The sequence below is a fragment of the Corythoichthys intestinalis genome, chromosome 19 (assembly GCF_030265065.1).
Source record: "Corythoichthys intestinalis isolate RoL2023-P3 chromosome 19, ASM3026506v1, whole genome shotgun sequence".
Classification (NCBI taxonomy): Eukaryota; Metazoa; Chordata; class Actinopteri; order Syngnathiformes; family Syngnathidae; genus Corythoichthys; species Corythoichthys intestinalis.
Genome location: NC_080413.1, coordinates 26826764 through 26847037, shown reverse-complemented (window position 1 = coordinate 26847037; position 20274 = coordinate 26826764). Strand labels below are relative to the sequence as shown.

At 37.1% G+C, this 20274-nt stretch overlaps 1 protein-coding gene across 2 annotated transcripts in view; it reads right to left on the bottom strand.

Annotated features, from left to right (window-relative positions):
- Positions 1-9: 9 nt before the first annotated feature.
- esr2a (estrogen receptor 2a) overlaps positions 10-20274 on the bottom strand; it is a 49422-nt gene continuing 29157 nt past the window's right edge. For both annotated transcript variants that reach the window (XM_057823197.1, XM_057823196.1), the window contains 2 exons: positions 11563-11746; positions 10-7246 (listed from right to left, as the gene is read on the bottom strand). In XM_057823197.1, coding sequence (XP_057679180.1) covers positions 7018-7246; positions 11563-11746 — 413 coding nt within the window. In that variant the 3' untranslated portion in view covers positions 10-7017. The remainder of the gene's footprint in view (positions 7247-11562; positions 11747-20274) is intronic.

Below are 20274 nucleotides of genomic sequence, written 5' to 3'. Positions count from 1 at the left end.
TAGTATCTGTAACATTAAGCTTGTTTAAAGACATATAAGCCACTCATCGTGAAAAGAACCACTCTTCTTGCCACTTAAAGGTCTCAATACTGTACAACAAAGAATGTGTTTGCGAGATGATTCATGATTAACACATTGCCCAGCAGTCTTTTCACTTCAAATGTTACTTGTTTACACATGGTGGTCCTGTAAGTGAACACCAGATATGAAGCAGTAATAATTCATGTTAAAATAGCACAAAGCAGACAAGCTGGAACTGGTACAGATCTTCAACCTTGATTTTTTTCTTTTTTTTTTTTCCCCGTTTCACAAAACATTCAGTGAACATTACATTATTTTACCAATGCGTACAACAGCGCTAGCTACAAGAAGATACAAAAATAGTTGTTGTTTTTTTTTCTCAATCAAAATTCCAACAGGTAAGTGCAACTTTGTCAGACGTACAGTAGTGGTTACAATTCTGACCAAAATAAAAAAGCCACAATTGAACACAATTTTTTTAGCGAGCTATGCTAGGTGGTATAAAGTAGTAAGAAGTGATTTTCGCACAATTTGTCGCTGTCCAATGAAAAGCATGTATTGTTCCTCCGAATAGTTATTTCCCTTTTTATCCAGCACTCATTTCTGCACCATTTCGAGATTCATACTTTTGGTTAAATAGCGGCAAACTGGCACAAGCATTGTCAAATTGAATTGTGGTTTCATGTTCATAGATCACTGAAGAAAAGCTGAAAAATAATGATTGTAAGGGCTTTCTGCTACCATATACAACTTTGCACATGATTATGGATTCATCTCATGTCTCTAATTGCTTCCTCGATGACCCCATCAAATGAAGATGGCAACAATGATGTCTCTTCGTTGAAGCTTGTCACAAAATGGTCACGAATCAATTGTCTGTATGTCGAAATTGTTACAACAGTGGTACCTCTATTTACGAAATTAATTGGTTCTGGAAGTAGTTTCGTAACTTGAAAATTCTGTAAGTAGAAACGTGTTTTCATTGTAAATACACTAATCCGTTCCAAGCCCCCCAAATTAGACATAAATCTTTTATAATGCATAAAAATGTATCAAAACATGTAACAAATACATGTTACAATTAGATTATTGCAGAATAAACATAAAATCAGAGTTGTGCATAATCTAAAAAAAAAAAAAAACAAGAATAAAGAATAAATGTTAATATACTAATGTTAAGCTATCGAAACACGAGGGGCAAATGAGGACGCTGGGATACATACAGTAGAGGGCCTTCTTAGCCAAGTAGATGCTGGAAATGCTAGGCAATAGCCAATGGCAGAGCAGCTATAAGTAAGTTATAACAATAAGTTACGTTCTGTAAACTCTGGGAACTGTGAGTACCAGCCATACTATATTTTTTGTTTTTTCGTATCCTGAAATTTCTTTCGTAACAAGAGCCAATATTTTCCCGTTGAGGCGTGTCTTAACCTAAAAATTCTGTATGTCGAGACATTCTTAAGTAGAGGTACCGCTGTATAAAATATTGAATTATTTAGCAAAAATATTCCTATAACCACAAAATATCCATTTTGTGCTTTACATGCTTTATATTTGAGTTGGTATTAAATTCAAATCAAATATAATGAAAAGCTTTCATGTTTCACAACTTTCGACAATCGTGATTGGTTGGCATCACTTTTGAGGAACCATAAGACATAGACTTCATAATCGTATTGATCAATTTGGCCAGAACAACGCCTTCAAGCAGGGGGCCCATCCCACCATCCGCTTCAGTTATTCGCAGTCGGTTCCAGCGACACATTCAGTGATTCAACACCGGATTTAGGGTAAAAGTACGAAAGCTGTACCGCATACAAACAGGAAGGATTGTCTCAGGAGTGATTTGTTCGAGGATTCGAAGAAATTATATTTTTCGCACCATGCATGCATTTTGAAAAGTTGTGAAAAAAATTAATGGAAGAAATTAGCCGCTACGGCATTGGAGTCATAGTTTGCAATATTTACGTAATATAAATTCTACCTGCATGTTTTTTTTTTTTTGCTTTTCACCAAGAATCGGGACTGTTTTACGCCCATATCTATAAATAGTTCAAGACTGTTTTACGCCCATATCTATAAAGAGGTCAAGGATTTAAGCATTTATTCACAAGAATTTCAGCATAAAAAGCTCTTTGTTGTGGTAAGGCAGCACCACAGTGACTTAAAGATGAGCAGCACATTTGACATATTTATGTAAAACAAATAATACGGCCCTTTTTTTTTTTTTCTTTTAAGTTTTAACCAAGAATCGAGACTTTTACGTCCATATCTGTAAAGAATTTGGGTATTTAAGCATTTATTCACAAGACTTTCAATGTAAAAAGCTCTTTGTTGTGGTAAGGCGGCGCCACAGTAACTTAGACGAGCAGCACATTCGACATATTTACTTAAATGCTAACTGCCTGTTTTTTTTGTGTGGTTTTTTTTTGCTTTTAACCAAGAATCGAGACTGTTTTACGTCCATATCTATAAAGAATTGAGGGATTTACACATTTATTCACAAGAATTTTCAACGTAAAAAGCTTTTTGTGTTTCCACTTGGTCAGCTTTGATGGAGATAGGCCCCCTATCAATCGGCCCCGCGCCCCATGTCCCGTCAATATAATATGAAGTCTATGCATAAGATTTTCTCAAGAGTATATATCAGAACTTCTTCAATTTAAGCTAGCCCAAGGAAGTTACTCGATCCTTGATGAGCGTTAAAGCGGGAAGGGTCTGAATGTAGCCCAGAGCCAAGCGACTGCCGCCGCAAACAACACCTCATACAAACCACGCCTGCTGTTGGTACGTTGGCGAGAAGAATTTGTTTATTATGTGAAGTTCAACGGGTTTTTGGGGCAACAGACCCTTACCCAATTCCTCACCCTATATTTAACTAGACACAGGGGGATTGCGGGCACAGAGGCGTGCCCATTGGTTCTTAACTGGGGTTCGATTGAACCCCAGGGGTCCGGTTACTAAACCTCAGAGTTTCGGTAAAGGTTTTCAGAAACGCAGTCCTATTTGTTAGGCTGACTAAATGCAGGCAAAGTGGCGTTTAAGACCAGGTTTTGAACCAATTTGCCCTCAGTTTACAGGCTTTATTCCATTTCTTTCAACTGCTAGCCATCTATCTAAAGGGAGAAGAAATCGATTTGCTCAGTGAAAGGTTGACTCGCACTTTGTATGAAGAAGTATAACAGACCTACAGGCAGCATGAAATGCGTGAATATATTTATATGTATTTTTTAAATTCCGTCATTTTACGCCATTAAACGAGTATGTGATGTAATGATGCTACAATGAAAACAGAAAAGGGAACTGTGTGAAATGAAATATTTGTAGTAAATTAGAAATCTGGAAGAAATTTGAACATTTACTTAGATGTTAGCTTGCTAGGTTTTGAACTTGTAAAAATGGGGTCCGGTACCTTTAGCAAAGTTAAGAACCACTGGGCATGCCAAAACATACCTAGATTGTAACCTTTGCAATGTTTGGAAGTCATTTAATGTTATGAATCAACCGTTAAAGTTGTTAGAATTGCTCCCGTTATGGCATTATTGCTTTATTTCCCTTCTGTCTACTTTCGACATGTGAACGTGTTTAAACCGTTTCAGCATTAATGATAGATTCAAGTCCAGATTTGACCAATTTAGCAGTATTTTAGATTAAAAGTTGCTCACTTTAGGTTCGCAACGACAAAGCCTGCCTGAGACGTCTTCTGCTTCAAGATGGCGGCTGTTTACTAACGCGGCCGAGTCTGTCATTTCGCATGTAGTTCTATATACATGGGATATCTATGAGAAGCATCAGACGCTACTAGAGGTGGGTAGTAATGCTTTACATGTACTCCGTTACATTTACTTGAGTTATTTTTTGAAAAAAACGTACTTCTTAGAGTAGATTACTAAGCTATACTTGAGTAGATTTGTGAAGAAAAAATGTTACTCTTGCTCCGCGACTTTAGGCTACGCAAGAGTCGTTACATTTTTCCTCTTTATTCTACATATTATTATTTTTGCCAGCGATGCGATGAGTAAAGATGCGCGTGGTGTATTACCGGGGTAGCTTTACCGATTACACCAATGAGACGTCGCAACAAAAATCACATGACTCCATTATACCAAATTGGAGGCAAGCTTGCCGTTCTATCTTCACGCTAGCCTGTTTAATCATGTGGTGTCTTTAAAGCACCGTGAAAAATGAAGTATTTGATATAGAGATATAGATATCTCTCCCAGTTTTTCTTTGGCACCGATTGACCACGGAAAACCGGAGATATGATCCTTTTAATATCAAAATAGTAGATATGAAGGAACTCGTCACTATTCAAACAGGGAACTATTTTCTCCACCAGAGGGCACTCATGCTCTTTGGAGGAATAATGCTTTATTTTTTTTCTCTCGTCGGAATTCAATGATTTAATTTTTATTTATCTTTTTTCATTGACCTAATTTGGCTATGTAATGGGTTTTTGTATCATTATCACAACAGTCCATATAGATAACTTTGTGCTCAGAAAAAAAAAAAAAACAATTAAGAGATGCCGATCGATCGGGTCCGATCACGTCATTTTCAAAGTATCGGAATCGGCAAAAAAATATCGGCCATGCCTTTTTTCAAATTTTTTAATTTTTTTAATTAAATTGTTTTCTAATTGTATTTAACGTTACAGACATAATATGTTACACTTACCCAGAGTCTTTAGTTTAGGCTTAAGGTAGGGTTATCAAATTTATCCCAATAACGACGGTAATTAATTTTTTAAAAAATGTATCACGTTAAAATATTTTACGCAATTAATGCATGCGCTGCACGACCCATTCACGCATTGTCACGCTCCATTTGTAATGGCGCCATTTTGCCTATATAGAGAGCTAAAAGGCAGCGTAAAATGAGTAGAGTGAATTTTGGCAGCCTTTGGAGCCTTATTTTAATTGGCTAAAGCCTTACAATCCCTCTCCCTGATTAGAAATATCATGGGAAGCAATGTGGTGAAGCAAGGTAGCAATTGATCTTTTTCTTAACACCTTATGTTACTTCCCAACGCAGAGAAGATATATCAACTGATAGCACTATGCACAGTCATGGTTCCACTTCCCATCATGCATTTGGGCATGGCCTTCAGTATCATTTACTGAAAGCTCAACAAATACTCTAGATGGCAATATTTAGTCACAATATACAAAGTCACAAGTCTTTCTATCCGTGGATCCCTCTCACAGAAAGAACGTTAATAATGTAAATGCCATCTTGACCATAATACCATAATAAACAAATACAGTACTTATGTACTGTATGTTGAATGTATATATTCGTTTGAGTTTTATTCATTTTTTTCTTAATGCATTGACAAAATGTATATGATCGGGAAAAATTATTGGGAATGATTGGAATTGAATCGGGAGCAAAAAAAAAAAGCAATTGGATCGGGAAATATCGTGATCGGCAGATACTCGAACTAAAACGATCGGGATCGGATCGGGAGCAAAAAAACATGATCGGAACAACCCTAATACCAATTAAAAAAAAAAAAAAATCCAACATAAATATAAGTGGTTACTCACAATGTTACTCATTACTTGAGTATTCTTTTCACCAAAATACTTTTTTGAGTACATTTTATGGACGACTACTTTTACTTGAGTAATATTATTTTGAAGTAACACTACTCTTACTTGAGTAAAATTTTTGGCTACTCTACCCACCTCTGGACGCTACCACCGTAACATCATGTGGGCGTAGTTTGTAGGGGCGTGGTTTGTATGAGGCGTGGTTTGTAGTGAATGTCGCTTGGCTCTGGGGTGAAGTCAGGTATTATTGGTTAAACAGGCTTGAGGCGCTTCTTAATATTGTGGCTGTAATATTTTGGGAACACTGAGTGAGGAATATTGCATTCAAGGGATTTGAGATGACCCCATAGAATGGATGACTCCTGTTTAGCATCACAGAAAGACAGTATGGCTCACTTTGCTAGATTGTATGGGTTATCCAATATTATTCCGTGATTACCGGTTATAAGACAGTTGTTTTAACCAGAAAAATGTCGACTAAGTTGATTGAAAGAGTAATAATTTGTACATAGGAATTCATACTGCAATTAATGAGGTCGCCCTCTGCTGGCAATTTGGACGATCCTACAGGTTTAAGGCACTTTTCACATTGGCTTAGGTTTTGAAGCTACATCTACACTTTATACATGATAAAAAAGGAACAGTATTGTTCCCACATGTGTTAACCCTGCCTGTTGTTCTTTATAAGTGCCATTTTACCCACAACTGATTTGATGACGGTCTTTAAGCACATTTTATGGGTTCTGTTGCCTTCGGCTCCATACACAGGCACACACAATATAATTTTCACTGTTTCCTCTAGTTTATTTATCTGGTCCCAGACATTTTTCCCCATAGAAATAGAGCATCTACTTTGTTCGCTTGTCTGAATTATTAAGGCAAATATTCGGTTCATTCATTGTCCTTTTGTTCTATTTTATGTAGCAGGGAGTAAGGCACTACCTCCAGATGATGCTTTCGATATAAGACCTTGTGTGTTCTTCACCAATAAACACTAGAGAGTGCAGCACCAGGAAAGATCAATAATCGGCTAATTAAAAACTTGGCCTAGAATAAAAAGATCTCCAAGATGGCACCAGCATGGATCAATTTTAGGCACAAATGCGAAATTAAGTAAAACAGTATGTTGTTTGTCATTATTTTTCGTCTCGCACGGTCCGTCTGCATGTTATTAGTAAAATTAAATGATCTTTTCACGATGGAGCCAGTTGCCATCTATAGTATTTATAGGCCTTGATATGGTGCGGCAATAAATACAGTACAGTACTGCATGAGTTATGTTTTGGACGATGTGTTGTGCAAATAAAATTATGAGCGTCTACATTCACAAGACGGAATTCAATAAACATCACAGTTTTTTTTTTTTTAAACCAATTTTTAGGCAAAGAGATTCATATCATTGCATCTAGATGCATTTCAAAGCCAAGAGGCGACTTGATAGCTACTGAGCATCACCTCCGTTTTCGGTAGTGCAACTATTGGAGGAGGCGCTGCTGGAACCCTCGTGCTTGGTGCAGCTCTCCTCCTGCTTGTAGGCCTCCTGTTGCGGACCCTTGGCGGGCAGCCGAGAGCTGTTCATGATGTGAGCATCCAACATTTCCAGCAGCAGGTCATACAAAGGCACCATGTTCTTCATTTTCATGCAGTGGAGATGGTCCATGCCCTTGTTGCTGCGCATTGAAGAGGTAAAACAATAATTATTGTTGGACTGTTTTCCCCCCAAACTACTGGTTTTGAAGTGCTCATATTTTACTTTTTAAAGAAAAAGCATGCCATACAATATATCACAAAAGTCCTTCCCCATGTCAGAGTCAATCCAGCCAGATGAAACAAGTTTTCCCGGCATGTGATATGACAAAATTAGTGGCCATAAACGACAAAGGAGATTAAGAAAGTGCCACACAACTAAAATAAGAAATTTTGATGAATGAAGATTTTTTTTTTTTTTCGTCACCGCAACATTTTGTCTCAGACGTAGCTTAAACTGGAAACTATCATGTAGAGGACATAATTGACCTGCAGTGAGTCATTCAAAGCACTCAAAATATTGATTGGAGTAAAGAATAAATCGATGTTAATATTGTGCAATTGGTATCAAAGGTTTGTAAACATGATAATCAATGACTGGTGGCTAGAGTCAATTTGTCCCAGTGTAACATTAGGGGCCGTTTACATGGTGATGCGCTGAGAATACAACACATTTCATGTTTGCATTAACATGGTTCCGTCTCCATTTGAACTACAGTGATCCCTCGCTACTGTGCGCTTCAAACTTCGTGCCCTCAGTCCATCGCGGATTTTTTATTTTCAATTAAAAAAAAAAAGATTAATACAGATGAGCTGTCCCGAGCCGATTGCGCTGTTTCACGCTCCCTCCCTCTCCCCGCTCTTTGTTCGTCAGAGAGTGAATTGGAGTTGCTTATTAAAGTAAACAATGATTGACAGACGGTTAAGCTTTGATCTTGCCAGAGACTGGACCTTCAAAGCGCTTCATGTGTCAATCATCGTTTAACTTGTTAAACAGTTGCTGTGGCAACTCATTGTGTGTAAGTGAGCAGCTGGAACGGATTTGAGTGGACACTCAATGAAGCATTTTTTTTTTTTTTTTTTTTTTTTTTTTTTTAAACCTGTCCTGTTCAGCTGTTGACACAGAGAATGGAAGTCTAAGTGCCCGGATTCTGAACAGTTTTAATGTTTCACATGGAGAGTCTGACATACTCCCATTGTGATCCTTCAAAATACCTTTTTATTATGACAAAGCAGCGAACAGGAAGGGATTATGGGGGGACAGAAGAAAAGAAATACAAGAGAAGAAAGAAAAGAAACACATAAACAACAACAAGAAATACACTGAACATCTAAACTAGTTACTAATATGCTGGTGCTATCGTCAGCGAGATGTATTTCCGGTTTACACCATGTGGGGGCCAATTGGCCAGTGAAAGAGGAGAATGGGGGTGGGGGTGTCTATAAGACTATAAGCTAAGTGATTGAAAGGGGTAGAGTGTACACAAATCAGTTCTGTGATCTAGAACCCAGTAATCGTGTGAATCTCTTATGAGTGTAAGCCCGTTGGCGACCAACCCTACGCCGCCGCATCGCCAATCCCGGCACCGGAACCCCCAACCCGAGCATGCCCTACCACATCCAGCAGCACGCAAGCCCCACCGGGCACGCGACAGCCACGCAGACGGGCGAAGAAACCGCGCGGGCGCCAACCCAGGGCCACGGCCCCCACCCAGCCAGCCCGGGGAGGGATGGCGGGCGGGGGGGTGGGGGGGCCATGCGCATTGAAGCATTTAATAAAGACAAGCATTTTGTTTTAGACATTTTTCTACTTTTTTTTTTTTTTTTAAAGGAATGGGCGTCTACTTTTTTCTTGTTTGAAAATAATTCTGTGGGACAGTAACATGTTTAAAACTTATAATTATTACATTTAAGTAAATATATTCATCTAAATTACATAAATACACAATCAATACAAAAAAAATTAATTAAATACTTTGGGGAAAAAGGTAAAAAAAAACATGTTTTATATGTATCTCTATGTATTAGCAAAAAAAAATTTTTTAAATTGGAGGGGAAGGCGCTACTATGCAGTTTTTCACTTATCGCGGCGGGTTCTGGTCTCGATTATCCCTGAAAAATTAGGGATCACTGTACGTCGCAATTCTACGTAAAAATGATGTAGTATTCATGCCAGGCCCAAGGAGGGAGTGCAGTTTTAAAAAGTGACAGCCAATGATGCACTTTTTTGACAAATACCTTTTTTTTTTTTTTTAACTGAACCATATACAAATAAAACAGAGCCTTCAAGTATCAACATCAAATATAAATAAATTATAAATATAAATTCTCTCTTGAGAGAGGACTTTTTAAATCAACTCAAATTCTTTAAATAAACAAAACAGATGAAGGGCCTTCCCATGTATCAAATTCAACGCTTTGCAAAATATAGAGAAATCACTTCTCCAATGAGCCAAACACTTACTTAAGAATGAAACATTTCTCCATAAGCATCATCACATTTACAAAAAATTCTATCATGTCATCTTTTTGATAAACACCAAACAAAATTGTTTCTTCTGTCAGGGGCATATCATTTTTTTCAGATTGCAGCCAAGTCTTTATTTGATTCCAGAAGGAATTAACTACAGTGCGATGTAAAAAAGATATGATTTAAATTTTCAACATTCGCATTACTTGCATCAAACCAAATTTCAGTCTCAAAAATTCCTTTGTTAGGCAAATTTAGTTTAAAAATTTGGAATAGAAACTCTTTAGTCTTTAGTCCTTGACAACTACCTGCAATCGTTCCGCTTTGGAGGCCGAAATCAAAAGTTTGCATCTTCACCTTACGTTTTCGCCTTCACTCTGTAAAGGCAAGGCAATCTTTGCATCCTGGTGTCGCAGCATCACCACATAAAAACACCCTTAGAATAGTTTACATCTGTCCACAATGTTTCTGATGGAAATTTACAACAGGTGTGATCACTATGGTGCCCCAAAAGGACCACACATCGCAAATCCCACAAATGTCATGAAATTTAATCATTTCAGTAAAATAAGGGTTTTATTGAAAATACTTGGAATTACAGTATACAGTGGTACCTCGACACACAATCTTTTCGACATCCGACGTAAGATTTGACCCGCCATTTGTTTCTATATCCTACGACATGCTCGAAATACGACGATTTATGACAGCGCCGTAGTTTCTTTGTTTTCCCGCAAGACGGACGCATGGCTCTTGTGAGAGAAATCAACATGGCTCCAAGAAGGTCAGTGCAGGTGGTGAAAAAAGAAGAAAAAGGTGGCGCTTTCCATTGAAATTAAGATGGAAATGATAGAAAAACATGAGCGTGGTGTGCGCGTCCGTGAACTGGCTCGACAATCTGGTCGTAGAATGATCTCGACAGTCCTCCTCCGACCTCTGGTTACCAGTTTTTATAGGTTAAGGGGACAATAATTATTGTGGTAACATCGCAAAAGAAATCACAATCTTCGGCAGGTTTTCAATCACTATTTCAGAACTTGTGCAACACATAACAACACGCCGCAGTTGACGCTAGTAACAACAGAGCATTAAAAGAGAAAGTAGAATCCCTACCGGACCTATCTCACTTTCACGTCAGCCATGTGTGGTGTATTCAGGTACAGTACGCAAAACACAACCGCCTCATTAGAACCCAATTCGTTACATATTACAGGAATTATAATAATGATTATAATGTATTATTATTCAGATTTTTATTTATAGTTTATTTGTTTTGCTATGTGTAGTTGCCATTTATAATTGTACCAGCAGTGTTTATTAAGGATTTAGTGTCTGTTTTCGGGCTGTGGAACAAATTAATGGAATTATAATGTATTCTTATGCGGAAATCCTGCTCGACGACCATTTCGACTAACAAACAAGATCCTCGAACTAATTAACTTCGTATGTAGAGGTACTACTGTATATCAGTTGTCTGGAAGCTGTGAAAGTTTACAGTACATTGAGCACTCTACAGCATTGCTTAAACTTTTAGTAGTGGAGAAAGTACTTGAATTAGTTTCCACAGTATGTCTAGAAGTTGTGGTTTTTGGAGCGCTCATGGATTTTGCAGCACAAAATTTACAGTCGGTTGTCATCGGTGTTGACCTTGAATCCTAATCTCCACTCATCTGCTTCACAACAGATTTTTGTTCAAATATATAACGTAGTTTGGTTGATCTGTTTGGTTGTTTTTTTAAATATACAATGTTTAATACTCCTTTGAGTTATGAATTAGATTTACAGTAAATGTCAGCTGGTTGCAAAAGCAGAAGTTTGAAGTCGGCATGATTTGTGGATTAAAATCTGAGAACTGAGCATGCAATATTTTTCTTATTTTTCCATTTCTTCAAAGCAACATAAGATTGACTCCAATTTCCGAGTGTAGTAAAACACTTTAGAATTTTCTTTTATGGCCTCTTATATCGTGGTGTTGAAGCACTCCCTCACCTGACATGGCGAATATGCGAGAGCAGCATAAGAAGATGAGCCAGGCGGGTGTACTGCTGTCGAAACGGGAGACCGGTTTTGGCGATGGCCCACACAAGAGCTTCGGTGACAGCGTCAAGAAGACGCAGCAGCTTGGAGCGACTCTCCACCTCATCGCTGCCCTCAGAAGAGGCGAGGCACATGTCTGGGTAATAAAAAACAAGTCATGTGAGGGGAAAGATCTTTCTGAATGGATGCTTTCTCCATTTGTAAGATCATTCCTAAAAGTATGACACCGCTGCTGGCTACATTTCATGTTGGACTAGGACAGCGACTGTTGTTTCCCCACATTACTGATAAGATGTAAGGACTGCTGGTTAAATAAAGACTACTGAAGCGGGATCGAGACTATTTGACCTTGATCCCTAGAATTCAGAGAAGTAAAAATAAAAGTACTTATAGGAACTTTACAAGTTTTTCAGCCATCTCGTGGCAGACATCATTTAGAATGATGGATGCTCTTCGTGTAAAAAGTACCAAAAAGCTTCCTCGAAGTCAAAAGATGAGCACTGGGTGAAAAAAACCTTAACACAGGCAAGAAAAAAAAACCAATATGACTGTAAAATACAGGTGGTCCCCAGGTTATGAACAAGTTCAGTTCCTACGTTGGCGACGTAACCTGAATTTCCACGTAGGTTTGACTTAACCCTTTAAAAAATCAAAATAACTATTCAAAAAATCCAAAAGTATTGTATTTTGTTTAATGGTGGAGGATACATTGCCCTATGGTGGCAGCGTTGGGTCTGGCTAATTTGTCGTTCAATAATGCTTCCACACAGGAGCAGACATCTCACCTGGATAAAGGATAGCTGCACTTTGGTTTGGCCCACATTAGGGTGTAACTTGTTTCAGCTAATATATGTTTGTGTATGCATTTGTAATTAATTTTAGAGCTACAGTTTGTGAGATTACATGTGAGCGATTTGCTATGAGAATTGTAAATATGTTAAAATTCATAGCATTTAAGCTAGCAGACTTTTGTGAAGCAAATTTAATCTACTACAGTGGAAGGAAAACGTATCTGAACCTTTTGGAATTTCTTACATTTCTGCATAAAATCACCATCAAATGTGATCTGATCTTTGTCAAAATCACACAGATGAAAAAACAGTGTCTGCTTTAACTGAAACCACACAAACATTCATAGGTTTTCATATTTTAATGAGGAAATTATGCAAATAATGACAGAAGGGGGAAAAATAAGTAAGTGAACCATCACATTTAATATTTTGTGGGCCACCCTTTGGCAGCAATAACTTCAACCAGATGCTTCCTGTAGCTACAGCTCAGTCTGGCACATCGATGAGGACTAATCTTGGCCCATTCTTTACAAAAACCACTGTAGTTCAGTCAGATTCCTGGGATGTCTGGCATGAATCGTTGTCTTCAGGTCATGCCTAAAGACAGTGTCTCATCTCAATGGGTTTCAAATCTGGAGTTTGACTTGGCCACTCCAGAACGTGTATTTTGTTGTTTTGGAACCTTTCTGAAGTTGATTTACTTCTGTGTTTTGGATCATTGTCTTGTTGCAGCATCCATCCTCTTTTTAGCTTCAACTATGTGACAGACGGCCTCAGGTTTTCCTGCAAACATCCTGATAAACTTTTGAATTCATTCTTCCATTAATGATTGCAAGTTGTCCAGACACTAAGGCAGCAAAACAGCCCCAAATCATGTTGCTGCCTCCACCTTACTTCGCAGTGGGTTGAGGTGTTGATGTTGGTGAGCTGTTCCATTTTTCGTACACACATGTCGTTGTGTGTTACTCCCAAACAATTCAACTTTGGTTTCATCAGTCCACACAATATTTTTTCAAAACTTCTGTGGTGTGTCCAAGTGCCTTTTTGTGAACATTAAACGAGCAACAATGTTTTTTTAGACAGCAGTGGCTTCCTCCGTGGAGTCTTCCCATGAACACCATTCTTGGCCATACTTTTACATATAGTTAATGTGTGCACAGAAAAATTGGACTGGGCCAGTGATTGCTGTAAGTCTTTAGCAGACACTCTAGGGTTCTTTTTTTACCTCTCTGAGTATTCTGCGCTGAACTTTTAGCACCACTCCTTCGGAGAGAAACAACAGCACCAAACTCTCCATTTGTAGACAACTTCTCTGACTGTCGATTGATGAACATTGAGACTTTTAGAGATGGTTTTGTATCCTTTCCCAGCTTTATACAAATCAACAAACCTTGATCGCAGGTCTGCAGACAGCTATTTTGACCGAGCCATGACGCACATCAGACAATGCTTCTCATCAAGACAAATTTTTCCAAGTGTGTGTTTCATAGTGGGAAGGGCAGCTTTATACCACTCATCAGTGATTGGGCACACACCTGACTTAAATTGTTTGGTAAAAATTTGTTTCAATTGCTCTTTAAGTCTCCTAAGGCAGAGAATTCTCTTACTTATTTTCCCCCCTTCTGTCATTGTTTGCATGCTATCCTCATTAAAATATGAAAACCTATAAATGTTGGGGCGGTTTTAGGTAATACAGACTGTTTTTATATCTGTGTTATTTTGACAAAGATACAACACAATTCGATTGTGATTTTATGCAGAAATGTGAGAAATTAAAAAAGGTTCAGATACATTTTCATACCACTGTAAATATACATATTGATCAGACTAGATGGACGTTTGAACATCAATCGTTTTGTGTCGAGTGTTTTATTGTTAAAATGTGTGTTGTTTTGAACAGACGTGTACATATGTGTGTTACAGCTTTACAAATTGTCCAAAGGGAAGGAAGTAAAAAGCTTCAAAAAGCACAATTGCTTTGTTTGCTGTCTGTCAAGCTGAACAACTTCATGTTTAGTGAAGTCATGGTTATAAAGCAAAGTAAAAAATAAGATACTTTGAGATACAACTAGGTACTGTTTGTGTGACTAAAAAAAAAAAAAACTGAGGTACAACTAGGTACTGTTTGTGCGACCAAAAAAAAAAAAAAATTAAATTACAAGACTGGAAATGGCAGACGAGACTCCGGCGTCGTAAAGTCGAATACGCCGCAACCCGGGAACTACTTGTATTTACAATAAAAGGATTAAAAATACTTTGTTTTTGGAATTACGTTCCCCTTTCACCAGATTTGAATTTTAACAATGAAAGTTATATGTTGTTTCTTAGCAGGTTCAAATCCCGTTATATTTTTATGTCCACATGAAGATTCTTTTTAGCCCGACATCTGTTTTTGGTCTCTATCAAGTCCTAAGGGAACACTTCCGTCCTTTCAGCAGCTAAACACATCACAGGGTCTTCTATTCAGTCATTAGATCTGCACACTGTTCACTATTTCCTGTTCAGCAAGAACTACTGTATTTCGGCTCCAAAGAGGTAAAGGCGAAAAATTGTTCGCACATTTTTTTTAAACCAAAGAATGGCCATATCAAAGAATTTTTATGGACATTCACCACCTGAAGAGACTTGGAGTTATTTTTCTTCAAATACTCCAAACTAGCAGCACTGAAACACATTAAACAGTAACTGCAAAGTGAAAACGGCCTGTTTAATGACTTCCCTGGGCCTGTAAAATAAAATGTTGAAACCACGAATCTAATAAAATGTGACATTTGATATATTGTTTCTCATAAAAAGTCCTCACAGAAACTCTTTTTCATTCAAAACTTCTATAAATGTCTCTGCTACAAGAGCTGGATTTCATATGAAACAAAATTGACTTTTTACTGTTTGCAAACAAAGAATCGGGTCTTCGGCACGTGTGCCAACTTATCAAGGGGAAAATTAAACAACCACACAAATATTTGATGTACTTATTTTTATACATGTGTCTCTGCGTGAATTGTCCTGCACTTTTGTTTCGCTGTTACACATCAGGGGCTGATTAACATACCGGTAATTACTAAGGGTGTAAATTGCATATCGATTCTTTGGACAATGATAACGATATTTGCCAATATTATAAAGTCTGTTCGAATCGATTCAAGGGCCTTCTATTAATTTAACACAATATTATGTACTCATTTAGCACAATTTCAATTTTATTATGCAGCATAAAAATGAAATTGGCATACAGATTTCAAAACATCTGTTTTTTTTCTAGCAGTTTTTTTTTTTCACTCCACAGCTTATTGTTACTATGATATTACAATACTTGTTTACAACTAGGCATACATTTTGTAAAAACTTGCCAACATTAGCATTTCAATCAGGCCCGTTTATTTTTATGTGTGTCAATATTACATTTTTTGTTTTGTGGATGAAGTACTCACTTTTTTTTTTTTTTTTTTTTTTTTTAACTTAAATAATACTACAGATACAAGGGCAAAAATGACTTCAGTAAAAGTACAAGTATCAAGAAAAAAAAATTACTGAAGTAAAAGTACAAAATTACTTGCTTTAAAATTTACTTTAAAGTAAAAAGTAAAAATGTTCTCGCTCGGTACATAAATGTAATATATGTATATCTATATACTACATATACATATTTTTTAAAATATACATACATACATACAGAGATCTGAGTCAATTTTCAAGAAAGAACCAGAAAATTCATTGACTGCTCTGGTTTATTAAAAACTGCAGAATGCACAGAAATAAATAAATAAAAATATTTACAAGTAAAAAGAACAACTATTTCCCCCGATGCATCAATGTGATACAGTGATCACTCGTTTTTCGCGGTTAATGGGGACCAGAACCCGCCGTGATAAGTAAAAAACCTGTTCCATGTATTTATTCAGATTTATCATGAGAAAGAGATACATATAAAACATGTTTATTTTCACTTTTTTTCCAAAGTATAATTAAAAAAACTTTTACAGGGTGACCCAAAAAAAGTTTACACTGCCATAATACAACTTAAATGCCATGTTTATTCATCTTAGAATTAGAATTTAATCACAAATTATACATTATTGTAAAGAACATGTACAGTACACTCTATTTTTCAATGTGTCCTCCCTTAAGTGTCACAACAGCCTCCAGGCGCCTGTGGAACGCTTCTTTATGTAGGATGCTGTCATCTTTTCCCAAGATCTAACAATGGACCTCTCCAAGGCTGCCACAGAAGGGTGTGGCTTCTTACAGGCACTGTCCTCCACAGTTGCCCATATGCTATAATCCAGGGGATTGAGATCTGGACTCTGGGGTGGCCACATATCACCTTGTCAATCAACTTTTTGGTCCGCACAGATCAGGTTTTCCAGACCCAGGTTTTCGTGAGGCTGTTCCAGTATCTTTCAGCTTCTTTTTAACTTTGTAGACTGCACATCTGGATATTCTCAGATTTGCTGCAATCTCAGTAGGTGTCAGACCGGCACGCAGCAATTCAGGTACAGCTAAAGTTTTCTTCATTTTCAGCAGAAGCACAGAAATTGTAGAGACGAGAGATTACCAGCTGCATCGAGTGACCTTAATGAATCACTGAAGCATGACAACCTATTTAGATATGTTTCAATGGCTTTTAAACAAGCAGTCAACTGAGTGTAAACTTTTTTTTGGGCCACCCTGTATGGCGGAAAACACTCAGGTGACTGGAAGTTCCACTCTGAGACCCCCAATTTGGCCAAATTTCAAAATTGTCCTATATGCATGCGTGATACTACATCATTGGAAAGTTTAAAATCTCAATTTTCCGGGGGAAGAAAAATTTTGAACAGGAGGACATTTAAAAAAACAAACATTTTTTAAAACCCCTACACCCTCACTGGAGTTGAGAGCAGTGGACAGCATAATTAAAGATACCATGAATTTAACGAGACATTATCGCGTACTTATCTTGTTTCAATCCAAAAAGTCCATGTAGCATGTATCACCGAGTGTTAAGACACAGCTGTGAATGGCCAAAGCCGGACTTTTGGGGGATTTTATGGGTGAAACATGGTAATATAATAAGGGTCGCAATGCAGAAATCGCTGACAACAAGGAGTGGTCGAGATTTTCTTTTTCATATACAGTATTTACCCTTTTAAATGTTTTTTTTTCAATTTTTCTTCGTTTGGATCGATTTTTATCATTTAAAATATTGGGAAAAATGCGACAGTAACAAAATAAAAACAAGTGATAGTTATGAGGTAGATATCTGTGACCTATTTTCAGACACTATTTTTTTTTTCATTGTGATGTACCGGTAATTTGTTTAAAAGTTTAAAATATGCCCCCCAAAAAAACAAGTGATAGTTATGAGGTAGATATCGGAGACCTTTTTACAGACACTATTTTTTTTCATTGTGATGTAATTTGTTTAAAAGTTTAAAATATGCGAGTGAATAATTTTTTTAAGTCTTTTTTTTTTTTTTAAACTAAATATTGGACATCAAATTATGATTCTAAGCTAAAAATGACAGACACTTCGAATAATAATAATTACTATAATATAATTACCCTCTTTTTATGGCTGCGTTAAAACAAAAGCGGTTGTGTGGTGTCTGTAAACAGGGGTCTCCAGGGTAAAACGGACAAATTAAAAATAGTTCGGGGGCTCAATGCACCATGAAACTGCTATGGCAGCATTTTGACATACTGTTCCGAATTATTTTTAAACAAGAAAAAAAGTGGACACCCAATCCAGTTAAAAAAAAGTAGAAACGTCTTTATTAAATGCTTCATTGAGTGAGTCCACTCAAATCCGCTGAAGCTGCTCACTTACACACAATGAGTTGCCACAGCAACTGTTTAACAAGTTAAACGATGTTGAAGCATGCAGCGCTTTGAGGTTTCGGCTTACAAGCGTCCTTGGCAAGATCAAACCTTAACTATCTGTCAATCAACTTATATAAGCAAACCCAGTGTACTGCTTGACCAATAAAAGCAGCAGGAGCGAGACAGAGAGATTAGGTGATCGGATTGGGACAGCTCTATAAAATACTGATTTTATTTATTTATTTTTTAATTGAAAAAAAAAAAAATCCGCAATGGACTGAGGGCGCGAAGTTTGAAGCGGGAAGTAGCGCTTCAAACTAATATAATATATTTTATATTTTGAATATAAATATATTATATAACCGGGCAGAAGGGAAAAAGTAATAAAACTGAATGCACTGTAAACAGAAGCTTAACAAGCTCAAAAAACTCCACACCTTATATTAATCGCGGATCACAAGCAACTATCAGGTGCATATTCCCACGCACTGTACAAGAGTGTGCAGCACCCATTTGAAGGCGCGTTGCTCTCACTGTTGTTTTTTTATTGGTCAAAATCTTTTGGTCAATATTCACCTGCCTAATCTTGCTTGTACTCATGTTGCTACCTCTAGTGCTCAATAACGGTATAGTTGCTCCGGGCTTATGGATTGCGCTGGAGGCATGAAAACGAAACTATTAATTTACAATGAATGAAAAACAAACAGAAGTAACTTTTAACGCAGACGCCAATTTGAAAAGTAGTAGAGTAAAAAGTAGGGTTGTTCCGATCATGTTTTTTTCTCATGTTCCGATCCCGATCGTTTTAGTTTGAGTATCTGCCGATCCAGATATTTCCCGATCCGATTGCTTTTTTTTTTGCTCCCGATTCAATTCCAATCATTCCCGATAATTTTTCCCGATCATATACATTTTGGCAATGCAAGAAGAAAATGAATAAAACTCGCAAGAAGAAAATGAATAAAACTCGGACGAATATGTACATTCAACATACAGTACATAAGTACTGTATTTGTTTATTATGACAATAAATCCTCAAGATGGCATTTACATTATTAACATTCTTTCTGTGAGAGGGATCCACGGATAGAAAGACTTGTAATTCTTAAAGGATAAATGTGACTTTGTATATTCTGACTAAATATTGCCATCTAGTGTATTTGTTGAGCTTTCAGTAAATGATACTGCAGCCATTTAACTTCTGCCCAAATGCATGATGGGAAGTGCAACAATGACTGTGCGTAGGGGCAACAATTGATATATCTTCTCTGCGTTGGGAAATAACATAGGGTGTTAAGAAAATGATCAACCACTACCTTTCTTCCCCACATTGCCTCCCACATTATTTTTATTTGCTGAGAGAGGTATTGTAAGGCTTTAGCCACATTAAAAATGGCTCCAAAGGCTGTCAAAATTCTCTCTACTCATTATACGCTGCCTTTTAGCGCTATCTATAGGTAAAACGGCGTTTTTATAGATTGAACACGACAATGCGTGAATATTACCGCCGTTAACGCAATAAATTTGATAGCCCTACTTTAAGCCAAAACTACTCTGGATGATTGTAAGACATTTTGTCTGTAACGTTAAATACAATTAGAAAACGATATAATTAAAATATATATATATTAAAAAAGGCATGTCCGATATTTTTTTGCCGATTCCGATACTTTGAAAATGACGTGATCGGTCCCGATCGATGCCGATCGATCGGGACATCTCTAGTAAAAAGTATGGATACGTGCTGTGAAATGTAGTGAAGTAAAAGTAAAGTACAAATACAAGTATAGTACAAATACACAAAAATGTACTTAAGTTCAGTAACAAAGTACTTCTACTTTGTTTCATTCCACTACTGGAAAAGCGTTGTGTTTTGTTACTATGAAAACAAGGATCCTATAGTTACCCCTTTTTTTCATTTCATTCCCAAAAATGAGTGAAAATCGGCAGTTAGACTGAAGTAAAAAAAAAAAATGTTTTGCCCAGCGTTGTAATCGTTCTTACTAGTAGTATTTCTTCAGGCCCTCATTCTTGTTAGAGCAAACTTTCTCTTTGTCTCAGTTTCTAAATT